This window comes from Microtus pennsylvanicus, chromosome 2 (assembly GCF_037038515.1).
Source record: "Microtus pennsylvanicus isolate mMicPen1 chromosome 2, mMicPen1.hap1, whole genome shotgun sequence".
Classification (NCBI taxonomy): domain Eukaryota; kingdom Metazoa; phylum Chordata; class Mammalia; order Rodentia; family Cricetidae; genus Microtus; species Microtus pennsylvanicus.
Window position 1 is genome coordinate 41,572,392 of NC_134580.1, and position 21,448 is coordinate 41,593,839.

Consider the following 21,448-nt stretch of genomic DNA (forward strand, 5'->3'; position numbering starts at 1 on the left):
AAAACAGTCCTCTTGTGCCTGACTTATTCCATGCAAATTTGCCCATATTGGAACCAATGACAATTTTTCTTCTTTTTAAAGGCCAAATAGTTATCCTTTATACATGTGTATTTTGAATTACACTTAATTACCATTAGTATTTTGAAGTACACTTAGATCATTTGTTCATATTCAATATATGATTGTCCACAAGCTATAACAGCTCTTCGTCATTTCTAGACCCTAGCGTGTGATGCATGTATACCCTTTGCATGTTTGTCTTGCCATATTTAATCCTCACAGCATTAACATTACCTGCAATGGATTATAACTTCAATCCAGACTATTTAATTAGAAAGTCACTTCCCACCTCCAAACCTCAATCTGCCCACAGATAAGTACACTCTACAAATGTGTTTGTATTGGTCAGCTGGGACTGTCATCATATGTCATGGACAGGGCTGAGTGACTTCAATAGCAGAAATGTATCTCTCTCATTTCCAGAGTCTGGGAAGTTCCATATGTACATTCTCACCGACCGGCTTCTTGGTCATTATTCTTTTCCTCTCTTGTATCTGGCCAACTTCTTGGTGGACCCTCAGATGAGCTGAACAGGATGAGAAGCAGGCTGGGGCCTCTTCCTTTTTGATAAGCACATCAGGCTTATTAGGTCAAAACAGCCTGTGTTATAACTCCATTTACCATTTACAAGGAGATTAGCTATCTCCTTGTAGACCCTGTCTCCACATGGAGCAATACTGAAGGTTGTGGCTTTTACCAATGAAACGGAAACACAGTACAGTGAGTCTCAATGGTGCTTATCATCTAGAAAGTTCATTCTCAGTCTCTCTTCTAAGGAGAAATTATTATTATTATTACTATTATTATTGGTTTTGAGGAAAAGTTAATAACTTCTAAGTAAGAATTGTGAGATCAAATATGATCTCAAACTCATGGCAGATAGTCACATACTTCTCTCAGCTACGTCCTCTCTAAAGGTCAGCCATTGGTTAGTCTTGTGTTGCTCTTTCTCTGCTAATGAGAGAATTAACTTAGAAATTAATGAAAAGCACAGTTGGCCTCAATCTCCGCTGAAGTATAGAAGTCAGATGCATCTCACTGGCCATCACAGGCCAATGGGACTCATCTAGTGCTTTACAAGTCCATGTTCATTCGGGAACACTTCTGCAGCTTGTTCCTGATTTCTCCAGAGAATGGCAGACCAATTCTAAAATACAGCAATCACATAGAACATTGGGTATGGCATTCTGACCACATTTCAGTAGGGTGGTCCTAATACCTGAGGCTATTTTTGCCCACAATGTTCATCAGATCTACTTCATGAGAGCCTCCTTCTCAATAGATGATGCCGAGCTCAAAATAGAGTGACTTCATCTCTAGTGTTATGTCAGTAACTAGACACTGATCTCCTTCAGAATACCTTACCTGGAGGCACTATAGTGAATTTCTCTTTGAGGATCAATTTAGGAGTTAAGCCACCTGGATTCAAATCTCAGTTCTTCCACCAGCCATGCGTGTGAACTTCATCAAGCTAATTTAAAAATGATTCAACCTCTCCAACCCTTGCTGTTCTTACCGATGACATGAGAATAACATAGGCTTTTTTCTATAGGAATGTTTTAAGGGTCAAATATAATAAACATTTGCACAGTGGTCATGTTTGTTATTAAACATAACCTGTCCCTTCCACAAATGTGAAGATTCTATGAAGTTCCTCATTTTCATTTCAGGACTTTGTTTCCCTAATTGGTCTCCCAGCTTCTATGCATAATTATCCCATCTCAAACCCATCTTGTGAATACCTAGTCTTTCTTCAAATCATTCCGTGGCTCTCTGTTACCTTTGAGAAGTTCTTTGGTTTTCTGAGGATTCCTAAACTCTCCTTCCTTAGACCTGAACTGAATTATTCAGTCTCACCTCACCTCCTGAAGCTCTACAGATTGCTATTTACTGCCTGGACTTTAGCAGTGATAATTCATATACTTTCCCCAAGTACATCCTCCTATGCGGAGGTGTGCATTTCTAGATGCCCCACCCACAATTCTTAAGAGATAACTCCAGGATAATCTCCTTGGTGACAGCCTTAATTATCATCACTCACCTTCCATCCCATCACTACATTAACCTCTTCATGTCGCAGTCATTAATTTCCATGTTTTCCTTTTCCATTACAATGGGAGCTTTAGAGAACACGGAGTCGGCGCTAAGATTCATGTTTCCATCACTTAATAGTTTCTGGCAATAGATTTCCAATTAAATAATTGCAGAATGGAATGTACAATGGAAATGAATGCATTCCTAGAAGAAGCATTAGCTCATTTGGAATCACTTAACAAATATTGATTCACAGTAAGACTTCATCACCTACAATGCCTACAATGTCATGTCACTGTTGTCCTTAAATTGCACATACCTCGTTCTGTAAGCCCAGCTTACTTTTGTAGGTATGTGCAATGCTTTAGAGATAATGTCATTCTATCTGACTGCACTTTTTACTTTGTTTGGGGTCATTTTCTAGTCTTAATTTTTCATAGTTTTTATTTATATATGCATTCTACTGGATGATGAATGAGTCTGTTTTATGCACCACTTATGCCTTGACATCTTGAAATATAGGCAAAATACTGGAATCCACCCATGCATTGTAATAGATGTCAGAGGTCAAAACTTAAGTTCTGGCTCCCACTTCAGCTCACCAGAGGCCATATTGACAGCTAAGGAAAGCAGCACTCTTTTTTTTTTTACATTTTTCTTACTTTTTAATGAATTGAAAAAAACTCCATACATGCATGCATACATCAATACATGTTTGTACTTTCAGACTTTTATTCACAATGTACATTGTTTCAAACTTATCCTTCTCCTCTCCCAATATTTGGGCTTACATATGTGCACCACCATGCCCAGATTCTCCTTCACCATTATGTATTTCAAAACTTAACATGACTTAGATACAGCCTAAGTCCTCATAATTGTCTTCTTTTATAAATGAGAATAGAGTATTAAAAAGAGTCATGATTTTGACCAGAAGGTTTACAGAGAAAAAATACTTATTATAATGATTTCTGAGGACTTCTTTTTGAAGCCAAAAAAAAAACAAAAAAAAGAAAATAACAGAAAATAATTATTAAGTGGTGAAAATAAGTGAACCATACAACATGTATAGGAGCAAATTTTCTGTGGAAAGCAGCACTCTTTACCCGCTGTGATCAACATCTCCAGCTCAGGCAATAACTACCCTACTAAATAATAATGGTACTTAGAAAAGGCCTCCCTCCAATGTCCACTTTGGATCCTGGAAATAACAATGGTGCTCTCTGTCCTCTCTCCTGCCTCAAGAAAAGTATCAAAGACATTTATTTCACTTCAATAAAATCTCTGAAGATTTACCATACACGTGTTGTTACAAATAGGTGATCACAGACAGAAAAGGTTTCACCTCTGCTTTTGGTTTCTACATTCGTCTGCCCTCCTCCTCACTCCATGCCTGATGTATACATGCTTTCATGCTGTATTTCCTTACTCTGCTAACTCTCAGTTTGGGCCGTTAGAGCTAAATCTGAGTAAGGAGTTTCTCAGGCTACAAGAAAGCGATGGCTAGCAAAATCATCCTTGCAAAAACACATCAACAGTGCTAATCAGTGAAGACATTTCAGGCACAAAATTTATAGTGTTCACAAGTGAAAATAAATTGGAATAGATGGAGTCAAGAAAAAATGACAAGTGAAAAATTATTTGGAGAGAACTAGAGAAAGTTGGAGCTGGCAGAACCTAGGTACCATGGGTCACCGGAGCATCAGATGTCTTCTGACCTCAATAGCAATCTACTTGATGTCTGTTTACAATCAGAGGGTTCAATGATTTAATGCTTTGCTGTCACATTTTTTAAATCTTAGTAAATTTTGTAAAGAGCTCCCTTCATTTTTATTTTATACAAACACACACATACACACACACACACACACACACACACACACACACCAAAAAGAAGTGGAATCCATACATGCATTTGAGTAACCATGGTAGAGGTTCCTTTTAGAACTGAGTACTGAATGATCACTTATTCTCCATGCTTTTCCCAGTTAAAAATCTGGTTAAACATGGTAACCAAAATCTGGTAACCATGACCCAATAAAAGCAGAAACTTCTCTGACTAAGGCTGAAAATAGCAGTAATCTATGGGTACAAGCATGGATGTTTAGAAGGCAGTTTGACACATCCTTTTAGTTAAAGAAAATAGTAGGTTCCCCTAAGGCCTACGATTTCCCAACCATTGACTGCTGATCAAACTTACAGTACCAGCCATGAATTCCTCCTCTGGAGTTGACGTGAAGAAATCTAATCAGAAGTGGTTGGTTACCCCTGAAACAGTCATAACACTATGGCACCCACTGGGCACATCTTGTCTGACAGTTGGTACTGAAGGTCATGTAACTCATGACTGTGTACACTGTTAATGACTTTTCTCCTCTGGCTGCCTGCACAGCATCTTCTGGCACTTTGAAAACTACCCAGCAGAAGGGAAGCTTCTAGCTCAGTTCCAGGTTTACACCCTGCAACCAAAGCCTTCATCAATAGAGTCTGGTCATCCAAATCTGCTGGAAAACTACAGAATGGCAACAGCCTCTATTACTTTGGGGTCTTCCCCGACCAACAGCTTATATGATGGTACCCCAACTCTGTCACTAGGACTTTTGCTTAATAACCTGTGGCTTCTGAGAGTTACATTATCTCCCCATATAGAGTACCTCATTTCAAATTATTTTTTAATTATATATTTTAATTAACTTACAAAATAGTGGGATTCCTTATGGCTTTTTTTAGACAGCCTTAATTTTTGTTTAACCCTCTGAAATCCCTCATATCTGCCATCCATGCACCCACACATTGTAGGAGGCTGCTTGTTTGTTCCCGGCTGCTCAGCCCCGAAATAACCACACAAAAGCTGTATTAATTACAACACTGCTTAGCCTATTAGCTTATGTATATTTCTAGCTCACTCTTATCTCTTAAATTAACCCATTTCTGTTATTTTATATTTTATCATGAGGCTCGTGGCCTACAGGCAAGGTTCCAGCTAGTGGCAGCTCCATGGCTTCTCTCTGGACTCTACCTTCTTTCTCCAAGCATTCAGTATAGTTTTTCCTGCCTAGTTCCACTTTGCCCTATCAACAGGCCAAGGCAGTTTCTTTATTCATTAACCAATAAAAGCAACATATATACAAAAGGATTTCCCACACCAACCTATTAAACCTTTCCACTACTTATATTCTTCCACTGCATTTTCATATCCCGGGAGTTCTACAATTTTCCTCCAGGAATGGCCTTCCACAACACTGTATGCTGCTAGCTTCCTGGGCTCAACAGGCACTTCAAATTGAACATGGAAATCTAAAACTTGAAAGTGAAGATTCTCATATGAGAAATAACATTGAAGTATTTGGCTTTCTGATGCTGGGTTACCTCCCTCAATATATTTATAAGTTCTATCAATTTTCCTGCAAATTTCCTATTTTTTAGTGCTAAACAAAATTTCATTATGGATATGTCCACATTTTTACTACCCATTTATCAGTTGATGAATATCTAGGTTGATTCCATTTTCTATTGGGAAATGTTCCAGGAGACAACACAAAGAGTTCTTGAATAACTCTGAAAACAGTGATTGACCAAAAATAGAGACACGACTAGACTAGACTCAGAAGAAAACATGAAAGAAAATTATGAACAGTTTTTGAGTGTTTAGCTGTTGTAAGTAGGGCATCAATGAACATGGATGTTCAGGTATCTTTGTAGTAAGTTAACATCATCACAAATTGTTGACATGAAAGAGATAAAGCAAGAAATATATATAAAGTAGCTGTTTCAGATACAATACAACTTTTCAAAATTACACTCTATTTATAATACAGAATAAAAACAAATTTAAATGGGGTGGTTTATTAAGTATTTTGTGAAATAAAGGCAAACTAATAAATAAAAATTTGGAGGTGAATAGTCAATATTGAAAACTTAGAACATCACACCCAAAATCTGGGTTCTTATCCTTGTGGTAACACAAATCAATATGTGACCTTGAGCCATTGACATCTTCCCTCTGGGCCTCAGTCTCTTATAAAATAAAAGCCTTGCAAGGGGTATTGCATTACACAGGATACACAAAATACAGAATAAAACAGATTTGCCAAGTGAATTGTAATATATCTAATTACAAAACCTATTATCATTCTCTACATTAAGTACAAAGTAACTTAGGAAAAAATATGAGGTATATAGCCTTAAATTTATAGGTAATTTTTGCAAAGAGAAAATAGAAATGACATTTAATGGATTCCAAAATAATAACAGTTTCCTCTGGATGGTTAGCTGTCTTTTTTAGTTTCCAGATTTACTACAAATTAGCATAAAAGCTTCATTAGTGAGTCATACTCCCATTAAATATTAAATTTTATGATACTCAGATTAAATGATCTCTAAAGATTATAGTGGCCCTGAAGATTTCAATACTCTATGTGTGTTTTCAGTTAACAATGTCCCTTTTCCTAGGAGATGGAAGTATTACTTTAGCTATTTTATTAATACAAATCAATATCTCAAAATTTCCTTGGTATTAAGTCTGTGAAACCCAGTATCAAGCAAAGCTCAATAATATGGGCTATATTTCAGTCACTCGACTCTCCGTATGCTTTTCCGAAAATCATGGGAGGTACAAGACAAACTTGTGAATTCAAATGAAAATTCTTTTGGCTGTTTCTCAACATGATTGGGTTACTATTCATATGCTTTGGTCCCTACACAAATTTTTTTTATATGAAATACAGCTAAACCCTCAAAAATTGTTCATAATTTTTTTTCTTTATTTCTTCTGAGTCTGGTATAGTCGTGTCTCTATTTTTGGCCAATCACTGTTTTCAAAATTATTCAAGAAGTATTCATGTTGCCTCCTGAAAATGTGCTTCAAATGATAAGTTGCTAGGCTGAAAATAAGCTTCGTGGCTCACAGAGAAGAGGATGTCTTAAGTGCCAGGCAGTGCGCTGGGACAAAGCGACAGATTCCAGGGGAGGTTCTAAACATAGACAGCTCTCATTCACACGAGTAATGTGAGCAAATGATTCTTTAAAGCAACACAGACACGGACAAGAGTGTGTGTCAGAGGCTTCACGGAGCAGTTAGAGGAAGCTGTGAGCCAGGAACCATGCCAAACGCCTCAACACCATTGTTCAGTTCATCCTCACAGTTAAGGAGGCAAAACACTGTGGAATCATTCTTCACATATGAATGAACGGAGGCTCAGAGATATCAAGTGGCTGGCTCGAAGTCAAACAACTAGTCAAAAATAGAGCTGCACTAGGAATCTGGATCCCCTTTAAAGTTCATGTCTTTAATCATTTTTCTCAGCGGCCCATAAACATCAAAGACCAGAGAAGTAAGTGACAGAAACGAAAGAGAAATACATAAGTATGCCTCCCTCCTCAAGATAAGCACAATAGTATAGAATGGGTGGGTAGATGAAGGGGTGAATGGATAGATGAATGGTTGGGTACACGGATAGATGGATGATGGACAGATGGACAGATGGATGGATCTTTACCCTAATGCATGAGTTATAGTTCATCCCTCTTCACCTAAGCACTCTTGTTGTATGGTCCTGACAAATTCAAGCAGCTTCCCTTACTGAGTCTTCATGTGACCTCAAACACGACATGGTATTTGCTTATTATTTAGAGGCTAGAGATGTGTAAATACCAAGTTAAGTGATATATGGCTTAGAGCTACATCCTGGCCTTCTTAAGTATTTTCTGAACATTCGGTCTCTGTTAGTTACTTTCTCTTTTCAAACAATATCAGAGCAACAAGGATACACTCACCCTAATTAAAAAGTTACCTATATATTTGATTCTTGCTTCTTGTGAATTATTTTGAAAGCATGAACAATGTATCCTCTTCATTTCTTGATCCCAGCATAGGTTGGGATACAGTAGATGCTCAATCATGATGTGCTTCTCTGGGACTATAACTGAAAACCAACAATAAACTCTGCTGTTAGCATCTTGGCAGGAAAAAAAAACAGTCTTTACTAAAAGATATAAAAAAAATAAGGGTCAGCTGACCCCACTCATAGAACTGACATGAGGATTAAAATAACTGATAGAGGAATTAAAATTGTCCAACTCATACACTTAAGATAATACTCTAAGCATGAAGACACTTAAGATAAAGACCATCACATAGCAAGCATTGAATACTGGCTTCTTAAGTAGGTCAATACCTTTCAAAAAGGAATACTTACCTCACAAGATATTTTTGATCACAGTTTTCAATCTCTTTGAAATTGAGAAAATTTTTATACAAGTAGAGACATTGTTGCTATGGATGTGATCATATTATCTAGAAGCTAAACTCTAGATTCTCTTTTATCAGCTATACCCTCTAGGACCTCATAGGCTTAGCAGTCTCTTGTCCTCTGAATAAGATGACATACAAACCCTTATAGCACTCTATATCACATGTCAGATATTTGGAAAATACTCCTTTCTTCTCACATGCCATTCTAAGCCTGTTTCTTCATGCTTAACCTTGAAATCCCCCCAGAGTTGTTAGTCACCATGCCATTCTGCTTTTGTTTTTCTCACAGAGATTTCCTGGGGACCAAGGAGGCATCACTGCTGCTGATGGCCATGTTCCTCCTTGCTGTGTTCTACCATGGACAGCAGGTAATGCCATGTTTTTCTCTAGTCACCCATGGTTAGTTGGCATTTCCTTTTGCCACAAAAACCACCCTTGTAGATTTGTCTGTGCCTTGTATCAAATGACTCTTACAAGTCTTAATCAATTGATTTCCTGATGAAAAGCTAACCTTTGGAAGATGATTGCAGACTGTGTTTTTAATGGCCCCTGAGCCCCTATATTTTCAAAACCATCATTATCCTTTTAAAAAAAAAAAGCATTTAATTTCTGGCTGAGACAAACTGGTGTCTTTCCAAATGCCATGGCCTGGATAACAGTCTCACTAGAGAAAGTGTGTGCCTCTGCAGGGAAACACACAGGCTTGAGGAGCATCTGACTCATAGTTCCAGGGACAAGTTCTTATGTCTCTGAGTCTCAGTCTCCTCCATGCTAGAATAAAATATTAGTATAGAAATAGATTGTCTTGAGGAAGCAATTGATATTATTTTAAACTGCTTTTTTTGTCCTGCCATGTATGCAAATAGGCAAATGAATAAATATTAGCCACTTTTCTCAGAGTTGTAACCAAATACCCAAAAGGAAGCAAATTAAGGAAGGAAAGATTTATCCTCGCTCACAGGTTAAGAAAAGACTCAATGTGTCACAGAAAGAAAGACATGATAATTGGTCACCTTGTGTTCCCAAAATTCAAGGTCTGTCCCCAGTGGCCTACTTAATCCAATAAGACTCCAGCAACCTCCCAAGTGCCATCACCATCTAAGGACTCAATGTTCAAATTCATGGACCTATGATGGACAAATTCACATTCAAACCACAGCAGAACAGGAAAAGCTTAATTTGTGGTTGGTTATGATTAAACAGCATGCCTGCCATGTAATGCTACTCACTGTGATAACCCATTATTTATTAGGATCTTGAATATACAACTCCATCCCTGCATCTTTTGGAAGTTGGTAGACCATAAACTATACAAAGGTGTCGTATGTAGAACATTCTTATCTAGGGTTGTAAATCATGCAAAAGCATTACATGTAGAACATACCTACCCTGGTTCTTCATGAGAGGGCGCTGTTCTGTCTAGGAGAGCCATGGTAGACATAGCACTTACCTTATAGATCTTGCCTGGTGTGCAAGATCTCTTCCCAGGGAAGACTGTTTCTCTGGCTTCCAGCACTCCTTGGTTGTCTGTACTTCTTGTGTAAGGTTGAGGTCTACATGGGCTTTTCCCCCATCTACTTTATCATGTCTACTATGATAAAAGAAAAAAAAGAAAATTATGTATTATAATCTCAACAAAAGAGAAAAGAAATAATAAAAAAAATTAAAAAACATATAGGACTTCTCTAGGCATACTGAAACCCGTGAAACACTAATCTCCTGGTAAGAGTCTTTGGTCCCCTGTAGAAACCAGACTCTACCAGCCTTGCTGATAAGCTCTAGATCCTGGTGCATCTTTCTTTTGTCTATGTTCATTTCAAACAGACAAGAACAGAAAGGGCAAATCAAGAAAAAGTGTCAGTCAGAGCATATAGCAGAGGCATAGCCCCGGGAAATCACCATGGAAACAGGGGGCCAACAAACCCCAGGAAATCAAGGATGAAACAATTTATAAATCCCAGAATTCAGAAATACGTACATAGAGCTATTTTTAACAAGTTGAGCAAGGTGTAAAATGTAGTCAAGAAAAGGATGGGTAGTGTAACGTCTTGGTAAGCAAAGGAAATGGGGAATTAACTCTTGAGTTCCTCATTTTACTTAATCCTGTCAACCAACAACCTGGAATGGGAGTTATGTCTTCCCCATTTTATAAATGAAGCCACTCCAGTAACGGAGCTGAGGAGTAGAGCTAGAATTCCAGTCCAGTCTCTCACCAAAGCTCATCTTCCTCACCAGCCTGGAGCAGAACAAAAACCTTCTTTCTGTACTGATTTTAATCAGGAGCACTCAGTATGGTTTTGATGTGTTTTTTGTTTTTTGTTTTTTTGTTTTGTTTTGTATTTTGTCTTTGCTGAACCTATGATGAAGCAGTAAGGCAAATGTGAAAGTTCAGCCATTTCCAGAATTTCTACACTTAGGTCCCTCTGGCTGTCTCTGAGCATAGAGTCCTGCCCTGTCCTAGGTCTCCATGGCTTCCTTTAATTGGGAACTTCTTAGTTATACAAGTTATAACAATTCATCACACATTCCTTTTTGAGGACTCTCCAAGACAGAACCAACTGAGACCCTCCTACAGGAAGACTATATGTGCACTCTATCTTGAGGTCTTGATCTGAGTTGGGAGAAATCCCCACACAGAGATGAGAGAACACACGCAGAGTGAGAGTCCCCTTTTCATAACGATAAGTATGTTTCTTTCCCGTCCTTCACCAAAATGAATTGCCCTGTTCCCTGTCTGGGCCTCCTCCCTCACATGGTAGCCTTCTAACATACTGGTTGAATATATCTTAGTCTATTTGTCCTACGAGAGCAGAAAGCTTCATCATATTAAGATAGTATGTAAGGTAAGAGCACAGAAGTGCTTCCTATTGGCCTGCTAATTTGTGACATTTGATATTTTTCAATTTTATTTCTAATTTTTAAAGATCTCTGAAATCTCATAACTGCCCCATAACCATAGAAGCTGTAGGTATTTGGTATTCAAACCCCAACTCCACCATTAAAGATATCTGACCTTTAGTAATTTAATTTAAAAATAGGTAAGACAGTAACAGGTCCTGTTTCAGAGAGTTATTATAGCTTTATATGGGATGTAATCACATGTTTATCTTGGTGGTTTACACATATAATGCTTAATGTTATTGGCTGCTTGGAAACAAACCTTTTACACCGACAGGGAATTTGCTGCTGTCGATCTGATTCTGAGAAAGGACCAGAGATTCAAGTCCTCTGACATTACAGAGCTAAGAAAAAGAACCAGAATGAAATGGGAACACAAATGCTCCATAGTTTCTAGCTCAAGTCAGTCTCTGCAATGTGCCCTGCCTCCCATTCTAGAGACAGCTTTCAGCGGGATTGCATCATTTGATGTCTATCTATAGCATCCAGTGGAGTCCTCTGCATCCTGGTTACAGCTTGCCCACTCCTGGACTTGCTTCCTGTTTCCCTTTGTGACTCAGATGCCCTCTATTTTTAATAAAGACTGAAAAATGCCCATTGATGCCTGGTGCACAGCAGTGTCTGGGAGTTGGGAGGGTGTTGAATGTGTAATTATAATCTCCAGAATGACAGCGGTGGTTATGCAACTGAATAATTGGGAAATTTCATTTTTCACGAAAGTGGAAATGATATGCCAAACACTTCCTCCTCCTCTGACTGAGGCAGGTGAGTGTTCAGAATGTTGGACAGAGTGTGTAATCAAATGCCTCCCACACCTTGTGCCTGATTCACTGGCAGCCTTGGGAGTTTGAGCATCGCCTGGGCATCTCTTTTTATAGCAGAACAAGCTACAATTGGGCATAGAAAAATAAATTAATGAGGTCATCTTTCTACTCACCTACTTCTGAGTCTGGTTCCAGAGACTATCTGAAAGAGCCAAGCCTTGGAACCTAATGTTCTTGCATGGGACCCAGCAATGTTATTCAGAGAATCAGTAGTCTTTGGACATTCAGCTTCTCAGAGCTTCTTTTGTTTTTAATCTGTAAAGAGAAAATGTTAATAGAAAAAAGCTGAATGAACAGCCCCCTCCCCGACACACACACACACTCACACATAGAATGTAAGCTAAGCGCTACAGATTAGAGTTATGAGCTAGGTTCAAAGCCAGCTTCTGTCTTTGAGACCTTCACAGGCTATCTTCACCTCATGCCCACTCCCTCATATGTTAAAATGTATCGTGACCGAATGAGGTTAAATATATACGAAAGGCTTGGTACAGCTCCTGATCCACAACGAGGCTCCATTGATATTTGCTGTCATGTGACCAGCCTGGCACAAGGACAAGAACTTTGTGTGTAGCCAGGTTTGGTGAAAATCGGGGGTGTGCAGTCCACTTCAATTAATACTTGGAGCAAATGCTTAAGAATCTTCTGCTTTCATAACCACGCCTATGTCTTACATATGTTCTGCTTTCCCTTCACATCTGTACTAACCAGAGTTATTAAACCAAGCTCTTCTCTTTGGGTGCCCTCCAGCCACCACTCAGATATGTGTCAATAAAGGAGGAGACTATGTTTCACATATTTTTGGAATCAGGCATATACTAGGTGCAATAGATCTTCTGCAATCTAAGATTATTAAGCTGTGAAGATAGCATGTACGACACTTGCCTTCTGGAACATGTTTTGCCAAAAGTCTAGATTATACTGCACCAACACACATCTTTATAAACCTCCTTAGACACAGCTGCCTGCTATCGCTGGGCTAATAACTAAGCTGTTCATGTCTAATAACTGGGAATTGTGCTGGCAAAACTGGATGTAATAACACACCTTTAAAAAGAAAAGAGAAGTTGACTACTTCTGTCAAGATACTAGACCATGTTTCCATTTATTAATGGATAGTTACTTATTAAAAGTTTGCTTACTTGAATTGAGATCCAAAGTCTGTGCCTTGCCATTACATGATAAATCTCAAAGCATTTTTAAATATTTACTATCTCCCTCCATCTTCTTTTTTCTTGAACTATTTTATGAGAGCCATCTGATTTTTGTTATATCCTTTGTCTTATTTGTCAACTCATCCTCTAAGGTTGTTGAACACATTTCTCAGTTCTTTGTGTTTTTCATTGATTGTTCTGTGTAGAAGCTTAGTGAGATCCACCTTCAGTGTTTTATGAAATATTTAATTGGTTTCTTTACAAATTATGTTTAAGAGATTATCGTATCTTTTCATCTCTGTTTTGACGATGTTAGCAGCTACACATAATAGCCTATATTCATTTATTTTAATAGTGTGACATACTAATCTTAGCAGCAGCCTGTAATTTGTCAGCTGGAATATGCTATAAAAGGGAATTTTCTCCTCATCAATTATATGTCACCTACAAGTGTAGCTCACAAAGCAAGGTTAATACAGAGCTCTTTCCTTTTAAATCTGCTCCATGCAAAGTTTGCCAGCAGGTTTTATCCCTCAGCATCATTCCAAGATAGTGGATGAATTTGGTTCCTTAAGTCACTGGGAATTTATGATTTTCTGTACATGGTGTTTCCACCTATTGCAGTTTTTGTTCTTATGAAATTTCAGTGTGTGATTTTTTATTTTATTGTGCTCTACGTTTTTCTCTGCTCCCCTCCCTGGCTCTCCCCTCCCCTTAAACTCTCTCCCATGGTCCCCATGCTCCCAATTTACTCCAGAAATCTTATATTTACTACCTCCCATGTAGATTAGATCCATGTATGTCTCTCTTAGGGTCCTCATTGTTGTCTAAGTTCTCTAGGATGGTGACTTGTGGGTGGGTTTTCTTTGCTTTATGAGTGAGTACATATGATAATTTTCTTTCTAGGTATGTTTCTTATATCCTTGCAATCTCCAAGACCTTTATCATGAAGGGATGTGGTATTGGTATTTTGTCAAAAGCTTTTTCAGCATCTAATAAGATGATCAAGTGGTTTTTATTTTGCAGTTTGTTTATATAATGGATTATGTTGACAGATTTTCATATGTTGTTCAAGTTTTGCTGTTGTAGGGTCACTAGATTTTACTGGTGTTGTGTGTTCTTACCTTGTCTACCCATCTTTTCCTCTAATTGGTGTAGTTGGGGCTGTCTGTGACTCTGTTGAACAATCTTCCAGGTACCAGTGGATCCAAAGTTCATATGGTTGCTCCTCGTATTGTAGTCAGGGCTATGGTTCCAGTCATCCCATGTTCTTGGAGGTTTCTCAGCACTCCCAGTGTTCGTTCCACTCCCATGGGGTTCTCTGTCTCCCACCTGCTCTGGCCGAGGTTTCTGGCTCAGTCCTGCTCCTGTGGAGTTCACTGTCCCAGGTCTGCTCCAACCCAGGTTGCTGCTCAGTCCTCCCTCCGCAAATGTCCCCAGTCTGGGTCCGCTCCCACTCCCACTCCCGTGGAGCTCACCATTACAGGCCTGCTCCAGTCTAGGTCACCAACTCAGTCCAAACTGTCACATTTTTGACCACTATAAGCCCATTAAAGCTGATTTTTTTTAGTCCTTCTGACATAACCCAATGGTCTCTGATAGACTGGTTTATGGTGTGAATATATGCTTTTTTATTTTTTTATTGATTTTATTGAGCTATACATTTTTCTCTGCTCCCCACCCTGCCTCTCCCCTCCCCTTCAGCCCTCTACCATGGTCCCCATGCTCCCAATTTACTTAGGAGATTGTGTCTTTTTCTACTTCCCATGTAGATTGGACCTATGTATGCCTCTCTTAGGGTCCTCATTGTTGTCTAGGTTCACTGGGATTGTGATTTGTAGGCTGGTTCTCTTTGTTTTAGGTCTAAAAGCCACTTGTGAGTGAGTATATATGATATTTGTCTTTTGGGGCCTGGGTTATCTCACTCAATATAATGTTTTCTAGCTCCTTCCATTTGACTGCAAATTTCAAAATGTCATTATTTTTCTCTTCTGTATAATACTCCATTGTGTAAATGTACCACATTTTTCTTATCTATTCTTCAGTTGAGGGGTATTCAGGCTATTTCCAGGTTCTGGCTTTGATAAACAATGCTGCTATGAACATAGTTGAGCACATGTCCTTGTGGTACTATTGACCATCCTTTGTGTATATACCCAAAAATGGTATTGCTGGGTCTTGAGGAAAGTTGTTTTCTAATTCTCAGAGAAATCACTGTACCAATATCCAAAGGGGCTACACCAGTTTGCATTCTCACCAGCAAGGCAGGAGTATTCCCTTTACCCTACAAACTCTCCAGTATAAGTTGTCATCAGTAATTTTGATCTTGGCCATTCTTTCAGGTATAAGATACAATCTCAGATATATGCTTTAAGCTTATGAATTCTCTGTCCTAAAATTTACCTGTCTCTGGCAAGAGTATGGGTTATGTTTATGAGAACTGGCATTTTGAGTTGGAACCTACAAGTTGGAAGTGAATATAGGTGGGAGATTGTCACTGTTTCCCGGCTTTAAGAGTGGGTAAGTAGAAATATACACCCTGACTTCACAGTGACATTTCTATTTCTTACTGAAATTCCTAGACATTTTTTAGACAGCCTCTCATGTAGCACAAGCTGACCTCCAACTCGCTGTGTAGCAGATGGACTTGAACTCTTGATCCTCCTGCCCCTGTCTGCCAAGGGTTACAGTGTATGCCACCAAGTTTGACATGACCAGAGGCTTTTATAACCACAGCATCCCTGTCTGTCTTATGCTTTTTTCCTCCTCCAAATTTCTATTTTCAGTGACAAAACCATGATTGCCCATTTGCTTTTTTACGAAATCCACATGTAATAGTCTAGATTAACAATCCAAATATTATCACCCACAGTATGATTATCATAAAGAGGTCGTAAGCATGGGAGTGGAGGTGTGTATAAAGGAGGAGGGAGTGCTCTTAGATTCTTAAGTAATTGATATATGATATGCAGCATATATTTTCCTTCCGCTGGAGACCAAGCCATCAGAGCACAGAGGAACATTCTTCAAATCCTTCTATAGCTGTAATTAGTTCCATTGTGTATATTACTACAGTTTGTTCAGCCAACAGAATGAACACATGGATCATTTCCAGTTTTTACTATTATAAACGCAGCTGAACGAATGACCTTGTGCCTCCACTGAGACTTGAAAATAAAACCCAGAAACTAGCTAAGTTTTAAGTCTTTGGATTCGGGGCATCCAACCTTGTGCCCAGCACTACAGCATGTTGCTATTGCTACAGACCTGGAAACAACAATAGCCCCAAGGCTAATATAAAGACATTTTCTGAGCTGCCCTGGAAGAGAAGCTGCCCACCTCCAATGTGAAAGGAAGTCGGGACAAGAAGAAACTAATGTGCAATGAGTCAGACCTCCGATGTAATTTTTCCTCTGCTGTCTTGTGGTCAGTGAGAGTCACCTCTAATTCAGAGACAAGAAAACTTAGATTAAGCACCTGTTAACCCATGTGACCATATATGATTATGACCAAGAGCTCTAAGCCTTAGCTGTTTGATGTGAAGCCCAGGGTCTTCCCTGTATCCCTTCATTCATTTATTCCTTATTGCCTCGTCAGGGAGAGAACAGACTCTTGAGCTGACTTTGGGACATATGGATAACACCTGGCTTCACCCCTAAGTGGGGTGTAGCTGTCATGGTCAAGTGACTTTACAGTGTTTGTCTTACTTTCGTCACCTGTGAGATGAAGACTAAAAGTACTGCCTAATAATTAGATCTACTACTGGATCTAATGTCTGAATATTTACATAGTGCAAGCAAGAGAGCAGGGCACACAGTCGGCCACCTGAGTGCTATGTGTCTTTAATACTCTCTCATGTGTTGGGATAACAAATGCTGACAAGCTTCTGCCCTGTGTGGGATACATTTCCTCATGCTGCCTTCACAATAAATAAGTAAATAAATAAATAAATAAATAAATAAATAAATGGTTCAGACTTGGTAGCTGACACACAGAAATGTGTCCCCTCACAGTTCTAGAGGCCAGAAAGTTTAGTACTGAGATCAACAGGGTTTGGTAGCTGATGATGGCATATTCTAGTTTGCAGAGAACCATCTTGCTGTCCTTCACGTGACCTTTAATCAGTGTGTCCACATAAGAAAGAAAAGCAAAGCTGCTCCTGTCTCCTCTAGTAGGGTCAAATATCTCAGCCCAAGCATCCTACCCTCAAGGTCTCATTGAACCTTAACTTCTTTCTAAAGGTGCCATTGCCAAATACATGCCATCAAGAATTAAGAATTAATATTTGAAGATATGAACTGCTGGGGGCAGGGCACACATTCAGTTCAAGACAGAAAGAATGTAATGTCAAGCAGATGGAAAACTTCCTGGACATGAGCCACCTACAGTCCAAAGAGGACATGGGTATTGTCAGATAATCCCACGCTGGAGAAGATGATCTATGTGCAGATAGCACCTGGGAGAACAGATGTCCATCCCTGCGAGATTTGAGCATCCTCAGATAGCTTGTACCTTCAGTGAGACAATCAGGCTCTATTTTGCCTAAGTCCCAGCAAACCCTTCCCCACCACCTTCTAGATGCGCATACCTGATCCTACTGCTTCTCTTTGTCTCCTGTCAATTATAGCTGGAATACACAGCCCGCCTGGATTTCCTGTGGCGAGTACAGGCCAAAGAGGAGATCAACGAGATGAAGGAGCTGAGGGAACACAATGAAAACATGCTGCGTAATATCTTACCCAGCCACGTGGCCCGTCACTTCCTGGAGAAAGACAGAGACAATGAGGTGAGCCCAGGTCTGACTTGCTAGTGGAGAACGGGTGACCACACTGACCCCAAGCTCTAAGAAAACTCTGTTACACTCAGGAGATATAAGAAAAAAGACCATACATACCACATGGTGCCTAGCAATCCAACATGTCAGATGCTATGAAATTTACACACTCTCTCCCCTGGCATCATCTGTTAGATAAATAGAAGACCCCTATTAAAGATTGGATTGGAATTTCAGGGTTTTGTATATGTGTGTGCATATATCAAAATTTATATAAATATATATGATATAATAATATTTCATGTGTATACTCTTGGAAAGGAAAGAGAGGGCTCCAATAATTCTAAGTGTATCCTCAAAATAATTGAAAACAGGGTCTCAAGGAGATGCGATGTTTACACCTCATTTATAGTAGTCAAAAGTCAGAAGGTGGAAGCATCAGTCCAAGGATTCTTTGGTGGATGCATAGATTAAGAATATTTCCTATAAACACAGAGAGAGGGGGGAGGAAGAAAATGTTATTTATCTATAAGAGAAGATGTCCTAGAACACACTACAGCATAGCCATATACTAAAGAAACAAGCCAGTTTACCAGAAGTACACACACGATGTATGATTCCATTTACATGGAATGTAGACACATGTCGATGCCAATACATAAACAGAGAGCAGAAATATGGTTCATAGGGATTGAAGGAGGGTGTAATGGGGAGTTGCTATAGCTCAGGTTTGCATGCTGAGGACTATTCTATGGTGGATGTGATGGTTACACAACAAAATGAAGGTGTTTACTACAACTGAGTTAATAACTACAGGACATAGAAGGAAAGTTGTTTGTGCTACAAACATTTTATTCACCACAATTTGAAGTAATATTTATATCATATATATTTTTCACACAAGTATATGTGACAAACACACATATATGACATACATACATGGTGTATAAAGTATGAGGGTAGATGTACATGTGGGGAGGCATGTATATTCTTGACACAATGCTTCACATGGGGTAGGTGTTCATTAAATAATCTGACTGTTTCGTTTTCACAACATGGTGCCCTCAAGGATACAGATTAGGCCATCCTTGGTCAAGACTGAGCCTCATGCCTGGTCCTTGACCCCTTTCTGAAGCACTCAAACAAGACCAGCTGATCCTTGGAAAGGCCTTATAAAGGCAACATGCACTGGCATTGAGGCTGGGCTGACAAGGTTTGCAATCATCTCATCAGGGGCTGGCAACCCTTAGAATAAGGTTACAGCAGACTATCTCTCAGAAAAGCCTGAACCAGCTGCCTGAGACAGAGGCCACTGGCTACTGAATTGCTGGCTTGTGTTAATTTGTGGGTGTGGTGCCTTTGAGAATATAACAGAGTCTCCAATTGGCCCAACCACACCCCATCATTCATTTTACCTCTAAGACCCTCAAAGATGTTGACCTTTGCCTTGAGACCTTAAATGACAACTGAGATAGTCCCATCTGAACCACAGGAGAACAAAACAGGGAAAGATAAGGCATGACTGGAATATCAATTGGAAGCACTTGGCTCCTGAAGGCACTTGGCTCCTGAAGGGCCTCTCCAGTACAGATCACAGCTACCTATTCTCAGCATGTGACTTTTTCTGGAGTAGTGTTTAGGTCTGGTTTTCTTGAGACTTTGCTGCAAGATTATTTGGCAGCTGGTAGAGCAGAGACAACATGGACATATATCAGTCATGACCACCAGATGGAGAGGCAGAAGCACAGGAACCTCAGAGGGGAACCCCAAGCCACTGAGAGAAAGCTGCTTTTCAGTCAAAACATCAAAACAATGAGGTGCCTGGGAAAGAGAGAAGAGAGACTGATATCATCCTGAAAGGGAAAAAAGGGAGCTGGAGATGTGCAAGACTCTAGGTCCTCAGCTGGGGTGTGCAGCAAAACCCACAGAGTATGATCATAGAAAGTCTCTAATAGAAGGTGACATTTGAACAGAGATAATGAATATTGACAGGGAAGATTCTCAGGTCTCAGATATTCTTTCTCCCCTGGCTTTCACTTGGTATAAGAAGCACAGGATTTAGTTACAAGCAGCCTGGGCACAGAAAGTATCAGACAACACAGTTCCCTGAGAAAAGAGGAGAGCAGCTTTCCCCATGTCAGCATGCAGAATTGAGGAGGGTGGCTGTGAGTGTTCAGAATCCTCTACACAGTCCAAACCAGCCCACAGAGAAAGATGACAATAAAACGATTATAGCTTTTCTATATCCATCTACCCTTCTACAGTTTACAACGTGCTTTTAGCTTCTTCAAACCCAGAATAGAAAGAAACAGATGGCACACTGAAAACAGTTAATTAGAGTGAGTTAAATAAAGCCACCATCTCTAAAGGTGGTGGGTAGGTTGCATGAATCCATTCCATATGACTCTCCAAGCTCCCTCACTCTCTTTTCTAATTTTCCCAGAGTGGAGTTATGGATAAACTAAGAACATTGCATCAGTAACCTCCCGTAGGCTCTGTCATCATCTAGATGGAGATTGCCAGTGTAGGGGAGATACTAGGAGATCTGAGTGAGAAGATGTGAGGTCAGAACACCTATTTGCTGGGAATCACATGAGGCTGGCTGTGTTCCTCCACATACCTCCTCCAGCTACTGTGCTGCTCCCAAGTGAAACCAATTTGGGGTTGTTCTCATTTCCTCTAATCCAAAGAAATAGTAACTCTTCTTAGATCCCAGGAGGTTTACTGGAGCCTCCTAACTCTCTCTTTTTCTTTTTAGTTGAGTCCATTACATATTAACTTGAGTTATCTCGCTTTGCATGCACCACCTTGCTTTGTCTGTGTCTCTAACTGAAACAGTGGGGAACATGAAAGAGAAAGCAAGGCTGCCTAGGTCAGTGTGTTGTTTTTTGTTTGTTTGTTTGTTTGTTTGTTTGTTTGTTTGTTTGTTTCCAGTACTGTAGTAGAATTTGTAGGAAGGAGGCTACTTGTTGGTTCCCTGCAGCTGAGCCCCAAAATAACAACACAGATACTATATTAATTAAATCACTGCTTGGCCCATTAGTTCTAGCTTCTTATTGGCTAACTCTTACATATTAATTTAACCCATTTTTACTAATCTGTGTATCACCATATGGCTGTGGCTTACCGGGTAAAGTTTTAGCGTCTCTCTCTCTGACAGGCTACATGGTTTCTCTCTGACTCTGCCTCCTTTCTCCCAGCATTCCATTTAGTTTTCCCTACCTAGCTCTGTTCCCCTATAGCTCTGCTATAGGCCCAAAGCAGTTCCTTTATTAACCAATGATATTCACAGCATACAGAGGGGAATCTCACAACAAAGCATCTTAAGGAAGGACATGCTTGTCTTGCCAGCTTCAGGATTTTCAGTTCATTCTGATTGTCTCCATGAATTCTATGGCAACACAGAGGACCATCATAGAGGCACATGGTAGAACAGAGCTATTTACTTCTG

General features: G+C 39.5%; 1 protein-coding gene across 3 annotated transcripts in view; it reads left to right on the forward strand.

Annotated features, from left to right (window-relative positions):
- Nucleotides 1-21,448, forward strand: part of Adcy8 (adenylate cyclase 8) — a 202,269-nt gene that overhangs the window by 166,619 nt on the left and 14,202 nt on the right. For all 3 annotated transcript variants that reach the window (XM_075960905.1, XM_075960906.1, XM_075960907.1), the window contains 2 exons: nucleotides 8,637-8,715; nucleotides 17,851-18,009. In XM_075960905.1, coding sequence (XP_075817020.1) covers nucleotides 8,637-8,715; nucleotides 17,851-18,009 — 238 coding nt within the window. The remainder of the gene's footprint in view (nucleotides 1-8,636; nucleotides 8,716-17,850; nucleotides 18,010-21,448) is intronic.